Source organism: Acipenser ruthenus, chromosome 31 (assembly GCF_902713425.1).
Source record: "Acipenser ruthenus chromosome 31, fAciRut3.2 maternal haplotype, whole genome shotgun sequence".
Lineage (NCBI taxonomy): Eukaryota > Metazoa > Chordata > Actinopteri > Acipenseriformes > Acipenseridae > Acipenser > Acipenser ruthenus.
Genome location: NC_081219.1, coordinates 12,964,005 through 12,991,147, shown reverse-complemented (window position 1 = coordinate 12,991,147; position 27,143 = coordinate 12,964,005). Strand labels below are relative to the sequence as shown.

Genomic DNA, 27,143 nt, shown 5'->3' with positions numbered 1-27,143 from the left:
TGAAATTGCTTAGCTATGCTTTTTTTCACTATGCTTTTACCTCAGTAAACTATTTGGGTTTTAAAAAAATGGGAGCAAGCAACCACTTGCTTTAAAATAGGGCCAAATATCAGAATACATCTTGCAAGAGGGTAATAATTCTAAACTGGTACTATTGACCTACAAGTTTGCCACGGTTATGTGCACTGTAAGTACAACGCATTTTAATTACCATAGTTTACCTTGGTTTGAAATGCGTTTTTTTTTTTTTTAAATAAGCTTACTTATGTTTTAACATGCTTTCACATACTTTTACTAAGGTAAACACACTTTTATAAAACTTAGCTCAGGATTTTTTTGTAATTTTTTTTACTTGTCTTGTTTATATTGATGATATATCCCAACTCCTCGCAACCAGCAGTAGCCGCAGCACCTTCAAGCGCCAAACCCGCACTCTGTGGGCGCGAAGTTCCGTTGAGACGCGCGCACGTCGGGGGAGCGGGTAGGGGTACGTCGCGGAGACGCGCGCACGTCGGGGGAGGGAGGGGGGTGGGGGTAAGTCGCGGGGACGCGCTTTGAAGTGAAAAAAGATGGCTGCGTTTTCTGTTGCAGTTGTGTGAACTTCCTTTTTTTTATAGCGGCAATTCAAAATTGTTACGAAAAACAGTTTGTAGAGAATTTAGAAACCGCTGCAACGGACGAATTCGCCCAGCTCAAGAGTCTCCGTGTTGTGGTTTAGTCTTAATTGTCTTCAGTTAGTTAATATTGACTGGTTGTCGGTCAAAGGAGAGGGGGGTTGCTATGGTAACGAACATAACCAAATTCCTTTGCAGGTGGACGCCTCTGGCGGCTTTTAATTCTTTTCAAATCTTCTGTAAGTACTGTACAGCCTTCATGTGTTAATCGTTAATTATCGTGCGATTTGATTTACCGCATAGCATGATTTTAATGGAATGAATTAATGTTTCACTCTCTGATTTGATAGTGTTACTGTAACCATTGGTTTATAATAATACTAGTAATTCATTATGTTTTTGCAAAGCAGTTGTAATTAAACGTGTTAACTAGGATATAAAAGCATTTTTAACCACGTGTATGTTTATACGGTAGATATCGGTTTCACGTTTAGGGTATTATTAATATTATTGTTCTGTTTAATCCTATGGGGCAAATACACGAGTTAATTTGACAGTTGAACTTGAATGGTGTTTTTGGTTGAGCGATATTATTATTAGTATATTAGTATGTTTAGATGTTCTGTTGATAAACACGAGGGAAAGGGTAACGAATCACCGCAGTCCAGATTGCATTTACAGTAACCGCAGACAAGGACAGTTTTGTGTAAACTGTTACAAAGAGATCCGTCTTGATGTGATAGAGATATTGTAAATAAGGTGCTCCATCAAGCTTCTGGGATCCGGGAGTATATAATCGCTGGGAACGTTACAACGGTTGTCCGTTTCTTTTACTTCTTAGATAGAGTCGTTTGCATCTTGTCTGTGGTTAGTTCTGTTAGCTAGCTACCCATAACATTTTACTGTCTTTTTTATTTATTTTTGACTATTCAGTTTTCTCCATATCTATGGCACAGCCAGAGGAAAAACAAGAACCTCGATGTGAAGTCGTTTTAACCGTTTTACTTATTTTGTCATGCAGCATTCATTTTACCAAATGCTTCACTGAAGAAATTGCTGCGGGCAGTATGAAAAAGGCAGTGCAGCACAAAACCACACCGGGCAGGGGTATGTTCACCACGCCTCGCAATCTGAGTCCGGGGTCCCCTCTGTCTGACCCCAGGACCAGGTCCCCCTCCCCTTCCAGCCGCCCCCAAACCCCAGGCACCTTCCCCAGGGTCCTGGGGCAGAGCAGCAGCCAGCCGCTGGACGTGACGGAGGACAGTGAGGATGGAGGAGTCGCCGAGCTGCAGAGGAGTAAAGGTAATGTTATTAAGACAGGTAAGACCCCCTGCAGCTGAACTAACGGGTTGCTTTGTCGGGTCATCAGAAAGCAATGGATTTTTTTTTTTGCTTGTGCTTGATGTTGTGCATGGTAATGGTGACTTGGATCTACCCATGTTTGGAATAAGGGACTCAATCATTTCTAAAGCTAAACCATTTCTCTTATGGAGCATCAGACAGGAATGAACGCATTGAAAACACTTTGTTATTAAAACACAAGAGCAAAAAAAATATGCACGCTTTTTACAAAAGCCTTCAAATTATTACAATATATGCGTTGAGAAAATGTTTATAAAAAGAAACATGTAGACTTCACGAAAGCCTTTAAATATCAAATATGTTAATAGCATGTTGTAGTTCTATAACACATACGTGACACTGTTTTTGTTTTGTTACAGGAGCAGGCCCGAGTCCTGGTGTCAGGTACATCACGGAGGATCTGATTAAGAAACTAACCAAGCAGGACAACTTAGCCTTGGTGCAGTCTGTAAATCTTTCTCTAGCCAAAGGTGGGGGGAAGAAGTTCAAGGTAAGCCGCTGTACTGCCGGTAGATATTTTCATTTTTTTTTTTTTACATAACAGAATAATAGTTTGTTCCTTTTCTTTAGATTTTCCTATCTAAATTAAAAAAAAAAAAACACATTCCGTTTCTTTTTTAGTTTATTGAAAACTTTGAAAAGTGCGAGAGGCTGCAGGTCCTGCACCTGAGTAACAACCTGATTGAGAAGATTGAGAAACTGGATAAACAGCACAGGCTGCAGGAGCTGCACCTGGCCCACAACAAAATCAGGTACCGAACTGGAGCCAATGGAACTTGCGTTTCAAAAAAATAAATCAATAAAATAAATAATAGTAATAATTCAAGGGACCCACTGTGCTGCAGTACACGCAGTGACTGTTTTCCCTGCATTTCAGTAAAATTGAAGGTCTGGAGCACATGGCAAGCCTTACCCTCCTGAATCTAGCAGGAAACGACATCGAACACGTGCCAGCATGGGTTGGGAAGAAGCTGCGAGCAATACGTAACTTAAACCTCAAACAGAACAGAATATCTTCAGTAAGTAAGGAGCCCTGAGAGTCTATGTGTGTGCAATAACACTGCATGTTAGGCTTAACAGAGAAATGTGTGTGTGTGTATATATATATATATAATTTCATCCTTGGGTGTTGATTCTTTTTGAAAGGACTAGATTTACTAAGCTTTTGGTCAAACGCAAAGTTTGCACGACTGTTGTCTTTTGTTAGTTACATTCCTAGTTTTCAATGTTAAATGATGTTGGTTTTTTTGTTTTTTTTTTAAATGTGTGCAAACTGAACAAAGAGTCAAACCATCTTGGTACCTTTAACTTGAGATGTCCTATCCTAGTTAATTCCATTTAAATACAATTATTATTATTATTATTATTATTATTATTATTATTATTATTATTATTATTATTATTTATTTCTTAGCAGACGCCCTTATCCAGGGCGACTTACAATTGTTACAAGATATCACATTATACATTATTTCACATTATACAGATGTCACATTATTTTACATACAATTACCCATTTATACAGTTGGGTTTTTTTACTGGAGCAATCTAGGTAAAGTACCTTGCTCAAGGGTACAACAGCAGTGTCCCCCACTGGGGATTGAACCCACAACCCTCCGGTCAAGAGTCCAGAGCCCTAACCACTACTCCACACTGCTGCCCGAGTGGAGTAGTGGTTAGGGCTCTGGACTCTTGACCGGAGGGTTGAGATGAGCCCTGAAGGTCAACCATTCGTTTGTATGTGTTTGTTGCCCCAGCTCCAGGATATCGCCAGGCTGAAACCGCTGAAGGATCTCACCACGCTGGCTGTGGCTGAGAACCCCATAGCCAACCTACCTCATTACAGAGCCTTCGTCGTCTTCCACCTCCGTTCGGTGGAGCGCCTGGACGGGCAGCCGATCACAGACCAGGAGAGGCAGCAGGCGCACGAGCGCTTCCATTTGGGTGAGGCTCAAGACCAGCCTTAATCGGAGCATTTCTTCATCTGCCCTATGGGCTGTGCTCATGAGGACCTCCGTCCTGACATTGAATAATATATCAAACCTGAACCTTAATCTCCCATACAGGACTCCACTTGCTATTTTCATAAGCTGGTGTCACATTAACTGTACTTATGATCTGGTTACGAAAAAGCAGTCAGAGATCTCCCCTTTGCTGTGCATGCAGTTTTGGAGGGAGAGCAGCGTGGTTAATGGATGGATGGATTTATTTCTGTTTGCAGAGGAGGTGGAGCGGCTGGAGCAGGAACTGGAGAAGAGGGTCCGGGAGATTGAGGACCTGAAGGAAGAGCAGGCCATGGCCCTAGAGGAGCTAGGCCAGCAAGAGGAACTCAACAAGTCCCTGCAGCAGGAGACTCAGGAGCAGAAACACAGCCACCAGGAGCTGGGGAGAGAGCTGGACACCAAGAACCAGCTGGTGGGGGCGCCACTTCTTATTACACTGCACTGTTACAGAAACCCTGGCTTGTAAAGTAACTCATGAGTGCTAGGCTGCACTTATAATACTGTGCAAAGTTCATCTGGCATGCATGTTCCTGCTGTAAACACGCATTTGTGGTTAAGTGGGGAATCAACCACTGTACCCGTTTGTTTTTGTTTTGTTTTTTTACATTTTATTTTTTTATACAAAGATAAATGAAATGTCATGTTGTTGTAACCAAATTATTCTCAGTTTTTAAGATTCAATTTGAAGTACACCACAGGAATGTCTTGGGCTGTCGATTTGAAATGTTCTGGAAAATTGTACTGGTATTTAGCATTATTTTGCATGTTGTGGGTTTTGAATTGAAGTGTTTTTTTTTGTTTTTTTCTTGCGGTTTTGTATTGCCTTGTTTAACCTCACGCTACGCACGCTGACAAAGCGCTTCTGATTTCTGTTGTGCTGACAGCCTGTGTTTGCTTTTCTCTCCCCCTGCCTCCCTCTCCTGTCCCTCCCCGATCTCTCCCGATCTCTCCCTCCTTTTAGCTGGTATCTTGGTTATGTGTTGCTCCCTGCCCGCCAAACCCTTTGTTTCTCAATACAGGTAGTAGCCTATATGTTTCTGATTGCAATGCATTTTCAGCTTTATCTATTGGTTTCTGTAACAGGCTGTACCCCCAACCCGCATGACAGTTTGTGAGCCAGTGTTCAGAGTAATGTGGATACAGGGTTTGTGTTTGAAAGAGCCATATGCAGTATTTTACTGTAAAATCGAAAAAGGGTTTGTAATGTATGTAATTTAGCAGCTGCTAAAATGTCAGTTACCTGTAGAAGGATCTTCTCTCTTTTTCAGTTTGGTAAGGCTGAGTTATAGCACATGATGCTGTATCGTGTGCTTGTGTTATAGTCTTCAACCTGGTTGTTTTGATACCTTAGACTTTGAGACCGCATGTTAATACACCCCTGCATGACTTGGTTTGAGGTTTTTGCTATAGTTAATTTTCCTTCTTCTTCTTCATCTTTTCTTTATCCCTTTTTCTTTTGCCTCTCGTCTCCAGTTTTTGCATTCATTGCCTGGAAGCGTGCTACATGCTGTCTGTCAGGTACTTCGATTTCCATCTAGTCCCAACTCGCTGAACTTGTCTCGTCTGTTGTCTAATTTTAGCCGGAGTTGTAATTTTGTGTTTAATATTTTGATGTCCTTTTAGGATGGAACTGTTAAAGAGAGGTTTGTTTCATGGTAGGAGCACGATGTACTGTGTGGAAGATCTTTCAGTGTGGAAGCATGTTGCTGTGCCTGTGTGTTTGAATGTCCTAGTACAGTAAATGAGCTTGAATCCAAACTCCGATGGGATGAGAGTTTCTTAATTTTGGTTGCAGTGATGATGATGGGATGGGATGGGATGGGGGTGGATTGTGGGTGGGGGGGTGGTAACCATCAGTAGTTTTGGGGTTACAGCAGGGATGGGTATTGAAGTATTTTCCGGCCACAACAGTTGTTGTCTGCAGGACTTCTCAATTTACATGTTTTGTTAAAATTATTTTCCCGTGAAGGTGTTTTGGCTTGATTTTTGACATGCATAACCCCACCTGGTGTCCAAATGTTGTTAGTGATTTTTTGTTTTTTTGCTATGTGTGCTAAAAACTACATTTACTAAAAACGCTAAATCCTTGTGGTGTAAAGGCTTGCACTGTATTCTGTTATCAGTGTGCCGAGGAGTTCAGATCGTTTTTGAATTTGTTGTTTTTGTTTTCAGTGCTGCAAGCATGCTGAATTGTCTGATTTTTCTTGTATTGTTATCTTAACCAACAGCTGAAACAGAAGACCGCTGAGCTGACCCGAGCCTGCCAAAAGCAGTACGAACTGGAGCAAGAGCTGGCTTTTTATAAAATTGATGCAAAGTTCGAGCCACTGGCTTTTTACCCAAATGAGGTAATGTGCAAGCATCGTACTCTCTGCTTATTCAAATGTTATCACATAATGAGGTCTATTCAAGTGATCAAAACAGCAGTCGATCTAAAAACTGCTGTCATTCATTCATTAAATTATGATTCATTCATATATTTACAAATTAACTAAATTAGTCTCTATTAAAACACTGTTGAGTGTTTTAATAACCATGGCCTCTAGTCATTATTTGAACAGTGGCAGTATTTAGATCAGAATAGATCCTACCCCAATATGCTTCACAGTAGATTGGGGTACAGTGTGTATCGCCACATGTTTTTTTTATCAAGCTGTTTTACACGTTGCCTTGTTGCAGGACTTGGAGTTGGAGAACTCCCCAGGTGAGAGCCCCTACATTGGGAAGGCGAGGTACAAGAGGAACGCGTACGCTGTGGAGAGCTTCCTTCCCGAGGGCAGGCAGCAGGCGAGAGGCGGACGTGTGGAGATGGACCCGGCAGGGGAGGCCAACTCCGTGCTTCAGGAAACCCTGCTTGTACAGCAATCCGGTAACGGAAACTCAGAAGCTCAGCTTGGGAAAATACTATTGTAGTAGCTCGTAAAGGGGAAAAAAAAAAACTTCCTGTATAGCATAATGACTAGTTAACTTATCAACCTTTTGTTCATGGTCAGTTGTGTGTGTGTGTTTTTTTTTTTTGTTGGTATTTTCACCCTGTTATGTAATAACAGTGCACGTGTGATCATTTCAATCCTGGATTTTAGTATAGCATCCATCCATAGGAGATTGTTTGGTTATCTGTATATTTTTGTTGTAAGTAATAACGCGTGTTTCGACAGCTGAAGAGCGTTTGAAGCAGCTCCAGAGAGAGATCGGCAACGCAGAGCAGCAGATCCTCAGAGCAACGTCCGAGCTGAAGCAGCTGGAAGAGGCGGTGTCCCAAAAACGGGTAAGACGGGACCCAGTGTCATTGCATTTCATCTACACAGAGCGGTTTTATTAAGCGTGTACCAGCCTGTCTCGAAACCCTGTTTCGCTTGCGTTTTTCCTTGTGCCTAGATCTCGGAGGCGGAGAAGGAGCAGCTCCGACAGCAGCTGCGCAGGAAGATCCAGCTGCTGAACCAGCTGAGGCAGGAGGCCCAGGAGCTGGAGCGGCAGATGGAGCGGCAGAGGGCAGAGATGAGCAGGAAGCAGGGGGAACTGGATGAATTGCAGAGGGCGCTGGACTCCATGGACCCCAACAACCCCAGACATGTGAGTGCTCTTGCATGGGATCAGTGAGATGGAGCAGAGGTGATCAAGGTCAAGGTAGATCCAGGAACCTGTGGAGCTGGGCTGGTGCAGCAATGCAAAGAGTCTCTAGAATGTACGGTACACGTTCCAAAGTTTCCAGTTTGTTCTTTGGGGAACAAGCCATTGGATTCACAAAACAGTTAAACAGGCAGTTTTGTTTCCTGGTTTGGGTAATTTGCAAACAGTTGAGCCATGTTGACAGTGCATTGTATTGCATAATGCTGACTGATAAATTTGACTTAAAGGTCTTCCATTTATAGCTACCTTAACAATCCTACCAGCAGGGGTGTTGCATTTGTGATGTTTAACAAATAGAATACAGTGGTGTTGATGGCAGTGTCCCTAATTGTATTGTCAATCTATCTAGACTTTTCTTAAGCAGTGGATATCAAAAAAAATAGGGCGTGGCTCCTTTAAGAACTTAGGCATGCCCCCCCCCCCACTAAGGAATCTGACGGCATGATTCAGACAAGCCAGGGTTTCCTCAAGAGGCCCAGCCTTTGCAGAGGTTATTGTTTCAGTTAAGAGCTCTGCCTCTGATTGGCTGGGGGAGCACTTCCTGTGTTGTGATTTAAAGCTAAAGAAATGCTGGGCAGTGGCTGTGCTGAAATGAGCAGAAAGAGAAGCATGTGGGCTTGAGTTAGGAGAACTTTACTGAGGTGCTGAGAAACTGCACACTGCAGATCAAATGCAAAGTGCTTTGAAAGAGGAAGCTGGAAGGCAGAAAGGAAACTGAGGAAACTATGCAGCCCTGTCTTGCAGGACCAAATCTGCAAGTGTGCAAGTAGGTGCTGTCTTCTGTAATACTGTAATAGTGTAACTTCTGTAATAGTTCACAGAACGAAACATGATGATATTCAGTTCAACGACAAAAGGGTCCGAAATACATTTTATTTAGTATGTGCAAACAATACTTTAACAGTGTAATGGTGCATTTGTTTCTTTAGGAACAAGATTCAATGATCTATTTCACTTCTTTATTTATTTTATATCTAAGGTAACTCACGATAAGTTGCAATGTTAAGTGTATTTTAATGACAGTGTTTGCAGTGCCAGTGTAATTTAATATCGATGCAATCTACTGTCGTGTTTAAGAGTTTTTCAGGCTGTGTCTGTCTGTGTCTGCTCTAGATCAGCAGTCGGCTGAGTGGAGGGTGATTAAAGAAACTATGTAAGCCCAAAACAACGCCCCAGCCTGTCTCTACACACATGATCGGGAGCTGGACTCCTGCCACATTAAGAGCAAGCATCCTTGCGAGCTTGACTCCGTGATAATGCTAGATTCTGTCTTCACTGTCTCAGCAGCGCTGCCTCGGTTCAGTCGCTGTTGATCACCCATTGTTGCATCAGATAAGCATTCAAGCTGGCTAGGCTCTCTTTGGAGCTAGAGCAGAGGAACTAGCTGATAAGTGAATGCTGTATGTATTCATGTGTGTACACATGCATTGTGTGTAAATGGTAGATGTTCTGTTTGTTCATTTATCACCTGTACTGTGCAGCCCGGGCGTGTTGCTAAGGTTATACGACTGCAGTTTCTCCCGTGATCGTACTGGTTGGGGAGTTTGGCATGTACAGGCTTGCCAGATCAGGGAGTTATTTTGATGTGTTAATTAATACCAATTACAAGATCTACTGCTATACCGTGTAGAGGGGTGCTTACAGTCTTGCTACCCTTCAGTTTACACTGACACTTTTAATTTTATTGATTTAAAAGAACAAATGCCCAGCTTTATCACTGATTTTTAGATTTTAGATTCAGCGGACTCCATGTATGAAGATGTTGAAAGGTGTTTATTTAGATGCTGTTCTGTTGAAATGCTGTATTTTTATATAAGATGCAAAGGTCCTTGACTCTGTTACTGTATGTTTTTATACCTTTTGAAAAAAAATAAATAATAATAATCATTTAATGTTGTGCCATAATAATAATAAATGCATTGGTTTGCTGTAAAACACCTCACCCATTAATTTAGCTTCTTTTTTTCTTATTTTTATAACCAAAAAATTAAACCATGCATAAACCTGAAACAAAATACTTTATACCAGAAAACTTAATACCAAAAAAACTTGTACTTGTGTTGAGCAGAAAATCCTCTACCTACCCAGCGTTAGAAACCTGGGGGCCAGTTTCACACAGCACTGTCAGCACTTAGCAGTGGCTAGCAAGCTATCTTATTTTCACCTGTTTCAAAAGAACAATATGTTAAGACAGAACAAGTTTAGCAGAAATCGTCTATCTGATTAAAAGATGAATGTGTTATTTTCTTAATACTTTTTTTAAAAATGGAAGTGAATTGGATTGGGCAGGCTGCTACCTACAACTGCTTTGTGAAACTAGCCCCTGGAGTCACAGCAAACCCCACATTTAATGAGGGCCTAATAATGTGCTCCTAAACTGTGTGAGTGTGTGTGCTCCTGAGGATAACCCTGAGAATGAGCCCCTTGTCTCCCAGGCTCACGTGAAGGCTCAGGTGGCTAGTAAAAGCCAGCAACTGGACATGATGAGTAACCAGTACCGGGACCTAGAGAACCGGCTGGATGAGATGCTGTCCAGAATCGCCAAGGAAACGGAGGAGATCAAGGACCTGGAGCAGCAGCTCACTGAGGGTAAGGCAGCCCCAGCCCTCCCTGCAAGTACAGGCCGCCTGAGAGCCGCCTTCCTGATAAATCAGTGACGACTGGTAGCGATAAATTAAAAAAAAAAAAAAAAAACACCACTTTTTTTTTACATCTCTAAATCCTTTATGGCGCCAGGCTGTAGTGCAGCCAGCAACAGCTGCAGATGGGAGGGGACAGAACACAGTAACAGCTGTTTTTTGTTTTTTGTTTTTTGTCTTCTCAGTTTGCAATGGCATATGTAAGACCAGTGTAAAAAGTAGCTTAACAGTAATGTAAAGTTCATTTTTTGTCTTATTGAGAGCAGAGTTATTGCATTTCCCCCGCATTGTGAACTTCTGTAGTCTTTCTGTTTGCGTAGAGAGTAGGTACTGCACAGGGTTCGAGTAGCTCAGTGTTGCGTGCAGTGATGAAGGACGGTGGTCCAGGGCACGCGGTATGTGAGGTTGTGTTTGTGCACAGGTCAGATCACAGCGAACGAGGCTCTGAAGCGGGACCTGGAAGGCATCATCTCCGGGCTGCAGGAGTACCTGAACAGTGTGAAGGGCCAGGCCCGGCATGCCCAGGAGCAGTGCATGGAGCTGCAGAGGGAGCGGGAGGCGCTGCACCACAAGCTGGCTGAGCTGGAGGAAGAGAGGAACCAGCTGGAGATTGTTGCCATGGACGCAGAGAATGTGACGCAGGTGAGGGGGCAGCGTCGCCTGCAAGGGGATCACACCAGCAGGGAAGAGAGACCCTGGGGACCTGCTGTAAAGTTGTTTTTCTTTATTGTACACAAGGCTGTGAGCTACAGTACATTTTGTAGATGGAAGTCTGTCAGAACGTTAAGAGATGCCTATATTTTTTTGTTAGGGTCCTATGCTACTGGTAGAAAAAAACAACTAAATAAACTTGCGTACACACACACACACACATGCCCACCACAGGAAAATCGGCAAAGCAATCCCAAAACACTTTGTTGCATCCTTTTAAACTAAACAAACAAGGCAAAGAGAAAAAAAAGATATAGTCCTTACGCACAGAGTGTTGTGCGGTTTGTATGTAGAAGTGTATTCTCAGATCTATATGCATGTTGTGAGCTGAGCGTGTTGTTTCTGTGTCGCAGGAGCTGTCTGAGCTGCAGCGCTCCATGCAGGAGCTGCGGAGGGAGAATGAGACGCTGAGGCAGGCCCAGGGGGATCTGAGTGCCTACGAGGCAGAGTTGGAGGCTCAGCTGCAGGACAGGGACACAGAGGCTAACCAGCTCAAAGAGGAGCTGGGCAGGCTACGGCGTCTCAGCCAGGTGAGGCGGGAGGACCAGAGGGCTGTGGGGCTTTTGCTCAAGTTTGCACCACAGGGATGGAAATAGGACTCCCATTGCATGGCCGTTTGTGAGGCTTTCCAGGGTGACTGCGAGCCGGAGATTCCTCTGGTTTGCCTCTGAGAGTGAATAAACCTTGCAAGAGTTTTATTTCAATCCCTGTAGTACACATCTATAAGGAAATATTTGTAGCAGTGCTTCATTTAAAAAGAACATTTTTTGTACAATAGTTTTGTAACATTTACACCATGCTTTGCATTGGAACAGCAGAAAAAATGGTATAGATCAGCCAATACTCCATGTTATCATTGATTTATACAGGACCCAGCTAGCAAACGTTTTGATGTGGTTCAAAAACAACTATAGCAACTGTATTTTAGTTTTGGATTAATTTGAACCCTCTCCTCTCTCCATCTCTCATTTCTGTGTTATAAAAGATTTATCGTACAACTGTTACATTTGCCTAGTTGATACTATTGAATTCAAACCCTGAAATGGGGCACTGAAAGACAGCAGGTAAGCAGAATGACTTACAAAGAGCTCTCTGTTTGCCAGGATAGAGTCAAATTACAGTTTTGTGTGCACTAAAGAGAAATGCATTGAACCAGAGTCCTAAACCATTTGCTCTGGCTAAATTTTGCACCATTTTGTTGTAAACGCATGTAATCTAACAGGAACTTTTAACTTTACATAAAGTCAAATGACATGTATAAAACTAATGAACTTTGTACTGGATAAAATGCTCAGTGATTTTTTTTCCCAGCACACGGAGGACACCAGCAAAATAACATAATCAGAACGGGACTGTAGTTATGAGATGGCCATTGTAATAGAAAATAAAGCTACCTCTGTCTTGAAGTTTACTGTGGGAAGAGAATTTCAGGAAGATGGCAAGGATTTTGATATTCTCTATGGTCCAGTAACCTTCGTAGGTTATCAGAATTTCCCTCAGGGCCCCTTCCCTAACAATCATTGATCAGCGGCCGGCTGAAATCATTTAGGATCTGTGATGTTTTTAGTCGGAAAGCCAAGTGCAAAATGAAATCCGTCAATGTTTCAATTCAGATGGAGCAATCTGCCCTGAAGTCGGAGCTGGAGAAGGAGAGACAAGCTCTGGAGAACGCGATGGCTCAGGCACAGCTGGCTTCGGAGAGGGAGCAGGAGAACAAGGAGATGCTGTCACAGCTCGAGAGGCTGCAGGTGATGGACAAGGGTTAGTGGGACATGGGAGAGGGAGAGGGTGTTAGGAGCTGGGTGCTCACACAGTCAGAGGCTTTGGTTGAAGATGCTGTTAAGTGCTAATGGAATTATAAGGAGGTGAAGGGGGAACTGATCGCATAAGTGCAGGCATACAGTTTTAAGGAGGAGAAAGACTGAGCAGGTGTGAGCTATACTGTATCCTAAACCAGGGGGATCTGAACACCAGTGTGAGGAATTCAAAATGTCAAGTGTGAGCAGGTAATTAGTAATCTAGAACATAGTGTTTGTTAATATTAAACTGGGGGGTTAAGTTCTCTGTACAATTTTGCTTGTGCACTGGTTCTGACAGTTTACACATTCTGAAAGGTTTTGCATTCCTGTCTCGCACTCAGGGGGACAATCACTCATTGAAGGAGAAGCTCCAAAACCTTCAGAACCAGCTGGACCAGGCAAGGGAGACGATGCTCCGGCCCGAAGAGGTGACCTCCCGCGTCGGGGAGCTCCGGAGAAAACTGAAGTCAGGGGTCGGTGAAATCAGGCAAGACCCAGAGCTCAGTAGAGGCTGATGCTGATTGATGGCAGTTTAAATGCTGAGGTTTTACCCATGGAAAATGTGGCTGTGGTAGATGTCTCGAGATACTACTGTTGTAAACTGTAAGTTTGCCAGGATGACTCTGAAAGGAAGCACTGTAAAAACTCTCGAGTAAACACCTCGTACTAGCGTTCTGACTTTCCCCAAAGTCAGCTTTCGGACGCTCAGGTTAACATGGCTCAGTCCTGCTGCAACGCCAACGAGATCAGAGGAGTCAGTTACAGATTGTTACAGGGCAGTGTTTGGTGACTCAACAGTGTTGGCCTGCTTGGCTTGCTTGCATGTTTCCCACTGCTAGCGCTTACCCGAGACTGAATAGTGATGCAGCCCTTGTAACAGCCAGCCCCTCTGTTCCTGCAGGCCCTATAACGCAGAGGACAGTGTGGGACGGAGCCTGGCGGAGCTGCAGCAGGAGATGAGGCAGATCCTGTCCCACACGGAGAGGGAGAAGGAGGAGGCTGTGCAGCGGCAGGACAAGCTGACTCACGAGATGGCTGAGCTCAGAGAGAAGATGCGGCAGGCCCAGGACGATTACAAGGCAGTCTGCGATGAAGCAGCCGAGGCCAGGGTAAAAACAGTTGCCTTGTGTAATAGTCTGATCTCTGTCCAAGTGTGTTCGACTTTGATTCCTGTAGGATTCAAACGTGGCTTGGATCACAAGCGAAATGAGCCAGTGTTTTTTAGCTTTCTCGCTATCTGGGACTGTCGGACTGGGATCTTCCTATGGTGACAAGAGCAACAAACTGCATGGTCTTCCCTTGGTCCTGTTTCTTTCAATAAAATCAATGGTGTCTCGGATTATAACCAAATCGAATCCAAAAGGTATATGTGGAGTCGGACAGGCAGAACATTTGAATCGAAGACACTAAAAAGAATGAGATCCTTGCTAAAAAAAAAATAAATAAAAAAAATAAAAAAAATCGTGTCCCTGATCCGTGCAAATCTTTTTTGTTTCTCATTTCCAGATGGACTCGGAGAAGCGTGAGAGTGCGGCTCGGGTGAGGCAGGTGGAGAAGGAGCTGCGGCGTGTGCAGGGGAAGCTGCAGAGCATGGAGGACGTGCAGGCACTGACTGACCAGCAGCTGCAGGAGGCCGAGGACGAGAGGCACAAACTCCTGGCTGAGCTGGAGGAGCGGGACCGCAAGGTAACGGCAGCGATAGCCGGGGTCTCTTTGTTTAAAACAGCAAGGTAAAAGCAAATGAAAGTGTAGTAGAGTGCAAGCACACCATGGTTATAATGACAGCGGGAGCGAGCGAGCAAGCGGTAAAAATGTTACTGCTTTTTTAGACTGCATAAAACTGTGAGGGGAAAAAAGAATTCTCTCTGTGTAGATAAATCTGGAGGACTCAAGGACCCAGGTGCAGCTGCAGGGGCTCGACAAGGAACTTCGTGATCTGAAGGGAGCCATGGCAGCTGCTGACAAGATGGCAGCCAGGCAGCTCTGTGAGGCCAAGGAGCAGCTCAGATCTCTTCACGGGACCGTCTGCAAACTCAACCAGGAGAGGGCAGAGGTGGGCTGTTTTTTCTATTTATTAATTAATTAATTAATTTATTAATTTATTTATTTGTTTGTTTTTTTGTAATTTCTTCTTACACTTATTTTTTTACCTTACATTTTTTTCTTCCTTCTTCCTTTTCTCTAATTCTTTTTCCATTATTCATCAAGTAACACTCCAATATGAGACCCAGCTAACTAAAAGAAACATGACATGTATCGTAATAATTCATGTTTAAAGAGGACAGGATACTGGTACAGTGTGCCATTGCCACCGAATGTGAGAAACAGTTTGAGTGTATTTCAACAGTTTCGCGCAGGCTATAGCAGTATTTTTTTTTTTGCATGTGTATAGTCTTTATAACTTACAGCCTGTAGGTACTCTTGTAACTCTTTGAATGTGTGACTCTGTTCTCCTGCCTCAGGAGCTGAATGAGCTGGAGGGGTTCCGCGCACAGGCAGGCCGGGCAGCCCGAGACCTCGGCAGGGCAGAAGCTGAGATCGATCTGCTCCAGAAGCTGCTTAAAGACAAAGAGAAGCAGGTAAAAAGAGCCCACTTAACAACATGCTCAGTTCTGCTCCCCCTGAGCATCTCGGAGCGCTGCAGAGCAGATTTCATCGGTGATCCGAGGTGAGCGGGAAAATTCTGGCTCTGAGCCACTCGGTTGTTTAACGCACCCTCTGGTTTTTTTTGTTTTTCTCTGCAGATGCTGGAGGAGGTGGATCGCACAGAGGCAGGGACCCTGACAGCCAACACACAGCAGCAGGAGCTGGACAGGCAGGGCCGGAGACTGGGCAGACAGCGGGCAGAGACCAAGCGCCTTCGAAGGCTGCTCAATCAAGCCAAGGAGGGTGAGGGAGGGTGCTCTTTTGTTCTGTTGCAAAAAAAATAGAAATGCAGTATTTGATGATTTTTCTTTGCACTGGTTGGAATTGCTTTAATGCAAAGTGAGAGAGTCACCCTTAAAGTCATGACTCATGCGTTTTCCCTGTTGTGGTTTTAGATAACGCTGGTGAGATGGAGAAGCTGATGGATGAGATCAGGGCACTGAGGGATTCCCTGGCCCAGCAGAACGAATATGTCTCCAGCCTCACTGACCCTGTCGGGAGGAGAGGACACTGGTACTATGTGTCATCGCCACCCAATGTAAGAAACAGTGTAGTTGTGAACCATCTTTTTTCTTCTGTTTGCTCGTGTTCCCTATGCATTGCTGCATATCGTTACATATCAATTTAAAAAAAGCAAAAAAGCTATGCCTGAACGTCCAAAGTTTATTTTGTTTGTTTTAAACCTCTTGGATTCTTTTAGGGACGTTGGGTTTGAACAGGGAAGTCTCTTTCTTTTTTTTTTTTTTTTTTTTGCAGACGTTGTAATTCTTTAAAGACCCCCCCCCCCCAAAAAAAAAGTGCAGCCAAAACTATGTTCATGACTAGCTGTATAGAAGTGCCACTTTGAAGTGGTCTTTTGGGTGATATTTACAGCTGTTAAACTTACTTATTATGCATCAAATGCAAAAACAAAGCTGTGTACAATAGGGCTTCAATTCCAAAGTGTCTCTTTCTAAACATGAAAATACTGGCGCAGCATTATTAACATGAATGGACAAATTTCATTCGTTTCGTTTTGTCCTTGCTTGCATTAGGCCCCGAGTACTGGATCACAGGGAACCAGAGACTCTGGGCTTGGCTCGCAGTACCCAGCCTCTCCCAGCAGGGGGCATAGCCAGTCGAGGCGTGAAAGAAAAAGAGAACGAGAGGAGCCTGCAGCACCTGCTACTGGAGGCTATTGGATTTACTCCCCAGTCAGGAACGGGCCTTGGAGAACACATAGTCGCAGAGGTAACTATGACTGTTTGCTTAATTTCAGTGCGTATATTGTTCACGCTGCATTTTGCAAATGGCAAAATCGGTCTTGAGATATCTTGCCAAGGTTGAAATTTGTCAGACCTGTTTTAAAAAACCATCAGTGGAAGGGCATGTCCACTCAAGTTACCTTGGTAGTCAGTCTGATAGTCAAAGTGTCAAACCCTTTTCAAGCTGAATTTACAGGTACCTAGTCAGGCTTAAATTGTAGAAGCACATGACGTAGGATGCATCTCACCATGGCTTTACCTTGTAAATGAGAACGCCAGTAAATTTGTGAGCATCGTGTCTGGTATGTTACAGCAGGTGGCGATGTTGACAGTGGAGGCGAGAGCGACGGTAGTGTCAGTAGTGTATCTGGGCGTCCTTTCATCCCCCCTCCCGGCTCTGTGATATACACTGTGCTCTCGGATGGGGCACCCCTGCCTCAGGGCACTGTGATCTACGGACCTCCTCCCCTAGGCAGTGTCACTGCGGTGAGCCCCGGGACTGTGATCTATGGGCCACCTCCAACGGGGGCCCAGCTGGTGTACGGACCCCCTCCTGCCAACCTCTCAGTCCCCCTCATCCCAGCTGGAGTCCTGCACTGCAACGTGCCTGATCACCATGAGCTGGTAAACCATTTTGATGTAACATTTTGTACAGTTTTTTTCTACAAATCGAATTCAATAATTAAACGCGCTTTCGCACATCGCTTGAACTTGCTGCTGCAGGAGAACGAGATCTCGAGGCTGGAGAGCTTGGTGGCTGAGCTGCGGAGGCAGCGACGGGAGGAGGAGAGGCAGGGGGGCTCGGCTCAGCGCCAGCAGCTGCTGGAGGTGGAGCGGCTGCACTGCGAGATCCAGACCCTGCAACGGGAGCGAGACACGCTGGAGCACGAGGCAGAGGTGCTGCACAGGGCCGGCCCCAGGCGCCACAAGCACAAGTAAGAGACAGACCTGAGGAAAATGTGCTGAGCTGGTGGATTTCAAGCAGCCCGCCGGTCTGTAATGTGAAAACCAAGCCTACCTTCAGAAAGGTTTGATTTAATTAATCGTTTCTGGTTCAACAAATGATAATTGATGATAAACTAGATTTTATTTCCAACTGTTATCTCCAACTGTAATATTTCATTTCTAAAATGTGCATCACTCATAAAACGGCTACAGCAGTGTGTGTTTGTTTGTGTGTGTGTGTGTGTGTGTGTGTGTGTGTGTGTGTGTGTGTTGTTATGTGTATTTGTATGTGTTGATATGTGTATTTGTATTCCTCAGGGACCCGCTCGACAGCACCCTCGGCTCTCTGGTCACCGAGCTGGAGATGGAGACGTCTCTGAGGCAGCACGGTGATATTGTGGATGAAATCGAGTGCGTTGAGAAGACTCTGCTGAAACGGAGGGCTGAGCTCAGAGAGGCAGACCGGCTCCTCATGGAGGCCGAGAGCGAACTGAAGAGCACCCAAGCGAGGGTAAGCAAGGACTGTGCCAGCCCAGCAGCCAGCACGACTTTCCACGAAACACACCGAGCCTCTATTTATCAAAATGCTATTGTTGCAAAAGTCAAATAAAATACACCAGGAATGCAAAAGGATGCCGGCACACTTGAGTGTAATCTTTCTCTGTATATATATTTGTGTTCTTCAAAGTCATGACCTTTTGTAGTCTTTGTGATTTGGAGCAGTAGGATTTTCAATACTACTCCTGTCCAATGTTTCGTAAACTGGGCACCTTCTGTGTTTCAGACTAAAGACACTATCCAGCAGTACAGCGATGCGAAGCGGCACCTGGCAAATACAGAGAAGGACGCAGAGGAACTGGAGAACCGTGCCCAGGAAACCGCCACCGAGCTGGTGAAGGCCAGCCAGCAGCTGAGGTATTGGGGCAGTCCTGGAAAGCATGCTGTGGTGACATCACTTGAGTGTAGGCGTCTCAACATCCATAGAAGACATTTCTACAAAGATGTCCTCGGAACACGCCCGCTTGTTCTGCAAACGGGTCATGTTACACTGAGAAGTTTGGTAGGAAGCAACAATATTGAATATGTTATTGTGAAGGTACAATGCTTCCCCGTATAAGGAAGCACTTCATACCATGGTCGTGACTCCCATTTTCCCATTAACGCCAGTATGCATAAATATAATGAGGTTTTCAGTGTGTGTGTGTGTGTGTGTGTTTGTATACACATAAGCAACTTAGTGTTTCCTGCAGGATTGTACAGGCTGATCTTCAGGAGCTGGAGCAGCACAAGGTTGAGCAGCAGGGCATCCTTCAGGAGATCAACGCAGTGGTGTCATCCAGAGACTCCGACTTCCAGGCTCTCAATCACAAAATACACGACATCACTGAGAGGTGGGCACCTGTTTGCAGGCTCTGATCTTTAAATGCAAAATAAACAAAAGAAAAAAAAAAGAAACACGCATTTGACTTAATAACCCGAGGATCTTCACATGTGAAACAAATTACATTCTCAGAGTATAAATAAAGCGACGTCCTCTCCAGTTTCTACTTTCTGCATTAGTGCACCACTGGTCTTACAGGGGTTTTGAATGAAGATCGAAAATGAAGGCAGAATCAGTGCCAGATTGAGCTGCAATAAGTGATGAAAGCTGTTGTTTTTCTCTGTCTAGCCTGGAGAAACTGCATGCAGAACTGCAGCTGGCTGAGAGCAAGGAGGAGAAACATCTGGAGATGCTGCGAGAGGCAGAGAGACTTCTCTCCAGCAGAAGGAGTGAGCTGGAAAAGCTCAACAACGAGGTAAACCAGGCGAGCCTCTGCAGGGGAACTCGAATTCCCATTGCTGCATCTCCTAACACTTCCCTACTTCAAACACGTTAAGTCTGTATTTGGGTTTTATCATTCTGGATTCTTTACTCCCCTTTGCCCCCTATGTTTCCAAGATAAAACGATATAAGAAACCAAGTCAAGCAGACAAACCTTTTAGCTCTGTGCCCCCTTCAGTGTACTCAGCTAGTGCCTTCTGCAGTGTGCTAATTCGTTCACTCATAAAGGCACTTGTCCAGTTGACTTGGTGTCCTGTGGTTGTACCTGGGATTGCTTTTGAAGTCATTGAAGTCATGGACCACCTCCCTGCGTTTCCCACCATTGCAGGTGCACTTGCAGCAGGAGGAGGTGATGCTGCTGGACCGGAGGCTGGGCAAGAAGAAGGAGGAAGAGCGCCTCCTGCAGGAGAGTGTGGAGCACAGGAGAGCCAGTCTGGCAGGGGTGCTGCGAGAGGGGGAGGGGGAGGTGCTGGAGAAGCAGCGGCAGATCAGGGTGAGGGGAGAAGCAGGGAGGCCGGCTTCACAGCTCAGCTACCACAGAACACAGCGACACTCCGCACGCTGACTCCCGTGTTCTAGCAAGGGACCAGACCTTCGGAGGAGAAGCTGGATGTTTCTGCATGTTGAATCAAGGCTTGGGTGAGGGGAGAGTTCACTGGACTGTGGCTGTTCCAGTCCAGAACCTTGCTCCAACCAAGTCCTTATAGGTTCAGTAATGAAGGGCCTGGTTGGAACAAAGCAAAAATCGGAATAGCTGCACCCTCCTCTGTTAGGACCTTTTTTGTTTTCGGGATCCTTCTGATCGTGTTAGAACAGGGGCAACGAATGTCGGGTCTTTTAGATTAAAACTGCAGTCATTTGGAAGTCACAGAAGCGTCTTGTGTTTCTGTTCAAGGAGCTGACCGTGGAGCTGGAAGCCCTGAGTGCACAGAAAGGAGAGCTGACCGCTCAGCTGAGCGAGAGAAGGTCTCAGCTCTCCCTGCTCAAGCAGGAGGTGCTGAGAGAGGAGGAGAGCCTGCAGAGCGCTCTCTCTCAGGTCAACAAACACAAAGCAGGTGAGTGAGGGGGTCTCCCATCCAAAACATCTGAATACACTGCACTGGGAACAAGTGCTTCATCAAGCTAGTGGCATTGGTGCCGTCCCGTAACCAGCTGCTGTTTTGAAGCTCCATGCAAGCTGGTATCAAAGTGCAATAATAACTTGTAGAGGCGGCTTTAGTGCATTTAGAAATACACTGCGTTTTGAGTACAAGGTGAAAGCTTGTGACACTGGGGAGCCAGTACGTTTTTAGTCCTGCGTTAACGCAGCTGTTTTTCCATGCTGGTCCTCTCAGTGTTCCGGGAGTGAGTGCAGTTCCTGTTGTAACTACTTCTCTTCCTCATTCCACGCTCACAGAGCTAAAGCACGTGTTGGAGATGCTACAGCTGGAGGACAATGAGCTACAGGGTGTCAAGATTCAGCATGACCAGAAGATGAACGAGCTGGAGAAAACGCAAGTGGCACTGCTGCAAGTGAGGCTCTCCCTTGGTATACCCACAGCTGGGGTCAAATGGTTCAGGGAACAGTTTAACATCAAACTGGGATTGCAGATCACTTGCATTTGAACATTGCAGCAAACCGTACAAGGGGATCTGTTTTAACGATCTGAACGATAGCGGACCGTAATAGCGCCACCTTAAAACCTGGACCTCATTTTACTGTATTTGTATTGTGTGTTGAAATACTAAAAGAAACGGAATACATTCAGTGACAAATGTTTTGACTAGTTCTATTCAATGTCTTGATTTTGTCATTGAGTTTCTTCTAGTGTTTCCAAATTAAGCACTAATGGGTGTTTTATATGTGTAGATCTTTTTATTACTGTATGTAGTAATGCTGTTAAGAGGTGGGTCTTATAGAGTTAATGTAAAGATTAATACAGAGTTAATGTAAAGAGCAGCAGTGTTCAGATCCTCCGCTGTTGAGATCATTAACGTAGAGCCCGTTGTGTTCTGTGCTCTGCAGGAGAAGGTGGAGCTGCAAGCCCTACAGCAGGCAGCCCAGCGGCAGAGGGCCGAGGGGGAGAGGCACAGGCAGCTGCTGGAGAAGGAGAGGCAGGAGCTGGATGGGCTGAGGCAGGAAGCTCACAGCCTGCAGGACAGCATCGACTCGCTGAGCAAAGACAAGAGCCAGCTGGAGGAGAAGTGCCATAGCACGACAGGCAAGCTCGCCCAGTCCCAGAGGTGAGACCATCGGGGGTAATTTGAAGCTGATTGGTACAGCCCACCCTGTCTCTCATGCTACTGGATAGCTTTCTCGTACCCTGTTTGGGTGGGTTATGAGCAGGGATAAGAGCACTTGAAATTCAACCGAAATGTGTGGATTTGAAACAATTTAATTAAATAAATCGCAGTGAAAAAATCTACAACAGCCCGCTCTGCCTATTGGAAGTTTCCTAGTAAAATTGCAAAGCTATATTCAGTTTTTCATGAGTTCTGAACACTGTTGTTTAAGCCTGACATGTTGGAAGCTTGTAAGAAGCCTCCTCCTCACTGTGCTCGTACCACATGCAGGCTCATTTTTACACAGGGGTTGTTTGTTTTCAGAGCTCTGACAGCCACTGAGGAAAGCTGCAGGGCGGCTCTGTCTAAACTGGAGGGTCTGGAGTCTGAGGTGTCCCAGGTGAGACAGGAGGTGAGCCAGGGGAAGAGCCTGAGACAGGAGCTGAGCCGGGAAACCACAGCCATCCAGCAGCAGCTGCAAGGTACAGCATGACATGCAGGGAAGAGAGAGCGGTGTCATTTCAATCTCAAAATATTCCTTCACCAAACAAACTTCATTATCCCAGAATGACCTTCGCAACCTGGATACTTTTTCTAGGATGTACTGTAGGGTTTAGTAAAGGGTCAGCCTGTAGGATTGAAGCTGAAGGAGGATGCAACCTTTTTTATTTTCTTTCAGAGAAAACTGAAGAGCTGACATTGTTGAAAGATGACCTTCATGACACAAGAGAACAGCTCCATCTGGTGGAGGAGGTAATACAGGGGAGAGGGGAGGAGGAGGTAATACAGGGGAGAGGGGAGGAGGAGGTAATACAGGGGAGAGGGGGGGAGGAGGAGGTAATACAAGGGAGAGGGGGCAGTAGTAGTGTGCTCCATATCTCTATTTGGTGTGTGCTGGGTGTCTCATACTGTGATAAGAGATGTCACTTTGTGCAGTGTGGGCTCTAGCTGATCTGTTAATGCTTTCTGTTATAATAAGAGATGTCCTAAACTTTATTATCAATCACAAAAAATGAAGATTGTACTTGGAAACTACAGTACTATTAAAAATAATTGGTTGGTTTAACAGCCCCTGATTTTTATCACTGATCTTCAGTTGATTTCTCATTCGAGATTTCTACGTTTTGAAATCGGCGTTTTGCAGTCTCGCTGACCCCTCGGCGGTTGTTGTGGTTTGTGTGCAGGATCTAAGAGCTGCCACTAGGAGGCGTGACGAGCTGCTGTCCGATCAGGCAGCGCTGAAGGAGTCCTTGAGCCACAGTGCTCAGAAATCCCAGGAGAGCCAGTGGAGGGAGGAGAAGCTGAGCCAGGAACTGCAGCACCTCCACAGGGAGATTGACGACCGGAGAGCCAAGGTGGACCAGCAACAAAAGGTAGGTCTTTTATTGAAATGCAGGTATATTGAGCTGATGTTTGTCAGTCTGTTTGTTTTTTTTCTTTATAAAACTGTTCAAAAACTAAAGAAAAATCTTTCATAGAATCAGTGTTCAATAATTCCTCATTGAGACATTTTTGGCCGGTTTCACAAAACCAGAATCTTCCTTACCTGAGGTTACAGGGTTGAGAAAAAAAAGACTCCCATTGCATAGTAAAACCAGGAATGGATCAGACTGTTATCAGTTAAATAGAACACACCTGAGCTTGTTCCCTATACACACTGGGGCTGATCTAGCTCGTAGTAAACCTGGAATGGGTGAACAGGGTTGCGGTTGGGGTTTGCCCTGCTCTGTAATGATGGATCTGAACTGACTGAAGATCCTGCTCAGAGTTTGCAGGCTCTGCGGAAGGAGATGGCGGAAGAGGAAGCGTCCCTGCAGCGGAGAATCGAGTCCCTGCGGAGCCAGCTGGGAGCTGTAGATGCCGCTCTGACTGAGAGGAGCAGCCAGCTGGAGCAGGTCACAGCCAGGGTGTCTGAGCTGGAGGAGCAAGGCAGGGCACTGCAGAGAGACCAGGAGCAGAGTGCACTCCTCCAAGACAGGCTGGCAGACATCAGTAAGCAGCTGACTCTCTTACCTTGTGTAATTTTAACCTGTGCAGTGTTTTATAAATCATATCATTGCAGACCTCGATTTTTAAGAAACAGGCTATGCGTTTTTTTTCTCTCCCTGCTGGGTTGTAGAATTCAGGGTCACTGGTAGTAGAATGACCTTTATAGGAGGTTTATATACAGGGTGATTTTAGTAATCGTGGTTTGCATTGCTTTTAATTCTACTTAAATGTTGGCCAAACTGTGTGACAACATGTCTGTCCATAGAACTTTCTGCTTGGCAACAGTGTTTGTATTAAAATGGATGGCAGTGTAAACCATGCCAGCTGTCACTCTGTGATCTTGCCAATCTTTCTGTTTCTAAGGAAATGATTCATTCATTCGTTGATTCGTACGTTTTATTAGGACAGCAGCTGTGTGAAAGAGAAGCCGAGGCCCAGCGGAACGCTCAGGAGTCCCTGCTGCTGCGTGAGGAGGTGGAGAGGCTGCAGGAGCAGCTGGGCTCGGAGAGGAGGAGGGCAGAGAGGAAGGGGGCAGCCCTGCGAGCGGAGAACGACTCAGAGAGAGGCCAGGCTGAGAAGGCACTGCACGTGAGTGTGTTCAACTGCACTGAAAACAAACGTCCTTGATGCACAGAGGCTGCTGGTGCTGATCTGCGCTGTTTCTCCCCCGGGGTAGGAGCAGCAGCAGGAGACGGGGCGTCTGCAGCGAGAGCTGGCTGCGGTGGAGCAGGCAGCCCACGATAACCATGAGAGAGCACGGAGCCTGCAGAAAGAGCTCAGCGCCGCCAGACAGGAGCTGCTGCAGCTCAAGGACAAGGTACCAGGCAGCCTCAAGTACATACTGCTGGCTAAGAGCAAGAGCATGGCAACTAACAGAAACTGTACTTATGTGATCATAATAAGCGTTTAAAAGTACAAAACAGGAATTAGTTGCAATATTCTTGCTAGTGATTTGATAGGAAATTCATCAGGTCATTAAGGCAGATGATAAACTTGTTTGACTGCATTTAAATGGCTGTACAATATTTTATATATATATATATATATATAATATATATATATATACACACACACACACACACACACAGGCACATACAATACATGCACGTTTTTATGTGTGCCTTTTGTTTATACATGTATATATATACATGTGTGTATGTGTGTGATTTTAGATAGCAAAGGTCAATGCCTCTTCAGACCCGTAGAGGGGAATTGAAGGCTGAATGGAATATCCTGTGCATATGAGACTGCTTTGGGAGGTGTGTAACCTGTTCTGTGCTCAGCTGCGGAGCCAGGAGGAGGTGGAGCAGCGGCAGCGAGAGATCAGGGAGGCCATGCGGTCTCTGCGCTGTGAGATCAAGGCAGAGATCAGAGAGCTGGAGCCGGGCGACGCTCAGACGGACAGCCTCAAGGAGAATTACCAAAACTCTGCCAATAGGGGGAGCCAGCTGCTGCTGCTCGAGGAGGACAGCAGAGGCCAGCCCCGCTTCAACCTCAAGGTGGCGCATTTCTCTGTGTGCAGTATCTTTAGAAAACCATTCTTTCTATTCAGCAGCTTTTAATGCTGTAAATTAGTTCTAGTATTCAACAGGCTTTGTGCCCGAACGGGAGGCTTGTCCTGGACTAAAGAATTCTCTGCTGTTCTTTCACTCTCTGCAGGATGAACAGTGGCGAGGGGAAGCACAGAGAGAAAAACTGCGGCAGCAGGAGGACCATCTGAAGGTGTGTTTGGGTGTGCTTCCGAACAGCTTCTAGTTCATGCTGAGAGAGTCCGTGTTTGGGAGGAGGGAAAAGAAAACATTTTTGCATTTACAGATAAGCTTGGATGGATGGTTAAGGCTTTTGTATCTTCATTAAAAACAATTTATACATTTCCTAGACATATTTCTGTGCAAGCCTGCATGCAGAGTTTTTGTTAGTGTGTTTTTGCTGCGCGGTTTTACCGAAGGCTGTGCTCTTCTGCTCCCAGGCTCAGCTGCGCAAGCGCATGTGGTCGCAGGCGGAGGCTCTGAGCCAGCACAGGAAGCAGACCGAGGGCAGCCTGCACAGCCTCAAGAGACGAGTGGACGCACTGGACGAGTTGGTCAGCAACACCGCCGTCCAGCACCACCCTGGAGACCACCAGCTCAGAAGCAGCCGGGTAAGCAAGCAGCCTTTTGCATTCATTTTATAACCAAGGTCCCTCCCTTAGGAAGTGTTTTTTTTCTGGAGCCTGTGGGCTGGTTGAGAGCTGGCGAATAATATAGTCATTTGTTGTAACCCACGCTGAGTAAAGTTGTGCATTGTGCAGTAAGAGTCAGAGATACAAGGATGGCAAGACTGCAGGAAGTCGAGGTTCTTTCTGCCGTCCTGGAACTGAAATGTATTGTTGTTTTCAGTCTCCGCAGCGTGGGAGTCTTAGCTCCCCCAGCAGGAGAGCGCCAGGTACTACACCCCGATCACACAGCATACTGGGTCTCGAGTCCACAGGAGTGATCCCAGAGAGGGATGCAGGTAATATACCCGAGAATGACATGGATTCCCTAAACCCTTTTTAATACTGGTAAAATCAGCTCCTGTTGCTTTTCTCAAGGGAAGGAGTGTGTGTCAGAAAACAAAAATTTGTATTACTGTAAAACACGACCATACGTTTTTGTGCTCTGCAGTTAATTACATGTGATTGTATCTGTTGGCTCAAGGTCTTTGGGAGCGGTTTGGGAGCCATCTGTTTAAAATATATACAGTTCAGATGAAAAAATCGAATGCAATGCGAGTGTACTATTTATGTTGGTTGTATATTGACATGCAAATTTCTCGTTTTTAATTAGGAGGCAGCTGGTGACACAATTACCTACATGGCAGACCAACTGTGAACTGAAGAGATCCCCCTGCTACCTCAATCTTTCACATCTTCCTTACAAATACAGCAGGTTTACCTCGTTACCTCCAGCTGGCCTGAGGTTCTTAGGTGTGCCAGCGATAGCTGAACAGAGGCACCAACGTCTCATTTATCAACATAATTTATTAAAGAAACATTCAAAGACTGAATTTGAAAACGCAGAAAGAACAATGCTGTTAGCAAACTATTTTGCTTCCAAGTTTGTGGCACACTCAGATAAGTTAATGTCAGTGCCCCGTTGTCGTCGTGCCATCTGACTGTGCATAGAAAATAAGTGAAGTGTTGGAATCACAGCATGATTTCTCTGCAGTCGTTGGGCTACATAACAGCCATAACCATGGCTGTACTATGCAACCAACCACTGCAGTTTCTCTGCAAGTAGTTTTAGTACAAATTGTAAATTATTTTTAATGCTGGTTTATATATTAATAAATATTTTAATTGTTCTTTTTAAGTGATTTGTACTGTATGTACTGCTGGTGCATTTTATTGCACTACACAAATATTTATTTTTTTTATATATGTGCCAAGCATTCTCTTAAATAAAACGTTTTAACATTTACAGATGTTTTTTTGATTTTATTAATTGACGTTAGTAT

At 45.2% G+C, this 27,143-nt stretch overlaps 1 protein-coding gene across 2 annotated transcripts; it reads left to right on the top strand.

Annotated features, from left to right (window-relative positions):
- Positions 1-133: 133 nt before the first annotated feature.
- LOC117396668 (centriolin-like) lies at positions 134-27,106 on the top strand. 2 transcript variants are annotated; one of them, XM_059005627.1, is made up of 44 exons: positions 134-187; positions 1,636-1,916; positions 2,336-2,466; positions 2,598-2,728; positions 2,854-2,995; positions 3,734-3,920; positions 4,198-4,391; positions 6,208-6,327; positions 6,659-6,848; positions 7,138-7,247; positions 7,358-7,552; positions 10,045-10,198; positions 10,670-10,890; positions 11,313-11,489; positions 12,573-12,707; positions 13,100-13,245; positions 13,660-13,867; positions 14,265-14,444; positions 14,632-14,811; positions 15,221-15,337; positions 15,503-15,647; positions 15,800-15,942; positions 16,439-16,634; positions 16,962-17,272; positions 17,372-17,583; positions 17,912-18,104; positions 18,378-18,508; positions 18,844-18,984; positions 19,263-19,389; positions 19,744-19,908; positions 20,311-20,470; positions 20,812-20,927; positions 21,421-21,638; positions 22,002-22,159; positions 22,357-22,430; positions 22,862-23,050; positions 23,444-23,669; positions 24,070-24,254; positions 24,343-24,483; positions 24,950-25,165; positions 25,326-25,388; positions 25,636-25,806; positions 26,045-26,159; positions 26,474-27,106. In XM_059005627.1, exons 2-44 carry the CDS (start codon positions 1,682-1,684, stop codon positions 26,485-26,487), a joined length of 6,963 nt encoding a protein of 2,320 aa, XP_058861610.1. In that variant the 5' UTR covers positions 134-187; positions 1,636-1,681; the 3' UTR covers positions 26,488-27,106. The 2 variants fall into 2 exon arrangements, with proteins under 2 accessions (XP_058861610.1, XP_058861609.1); XM_059005626.1 differs by lacking the exon at positions 134-187 and adding an exon at positions 560-853.
- Positions 27,107-27,143: the final 37 nt, after the last annotated feature.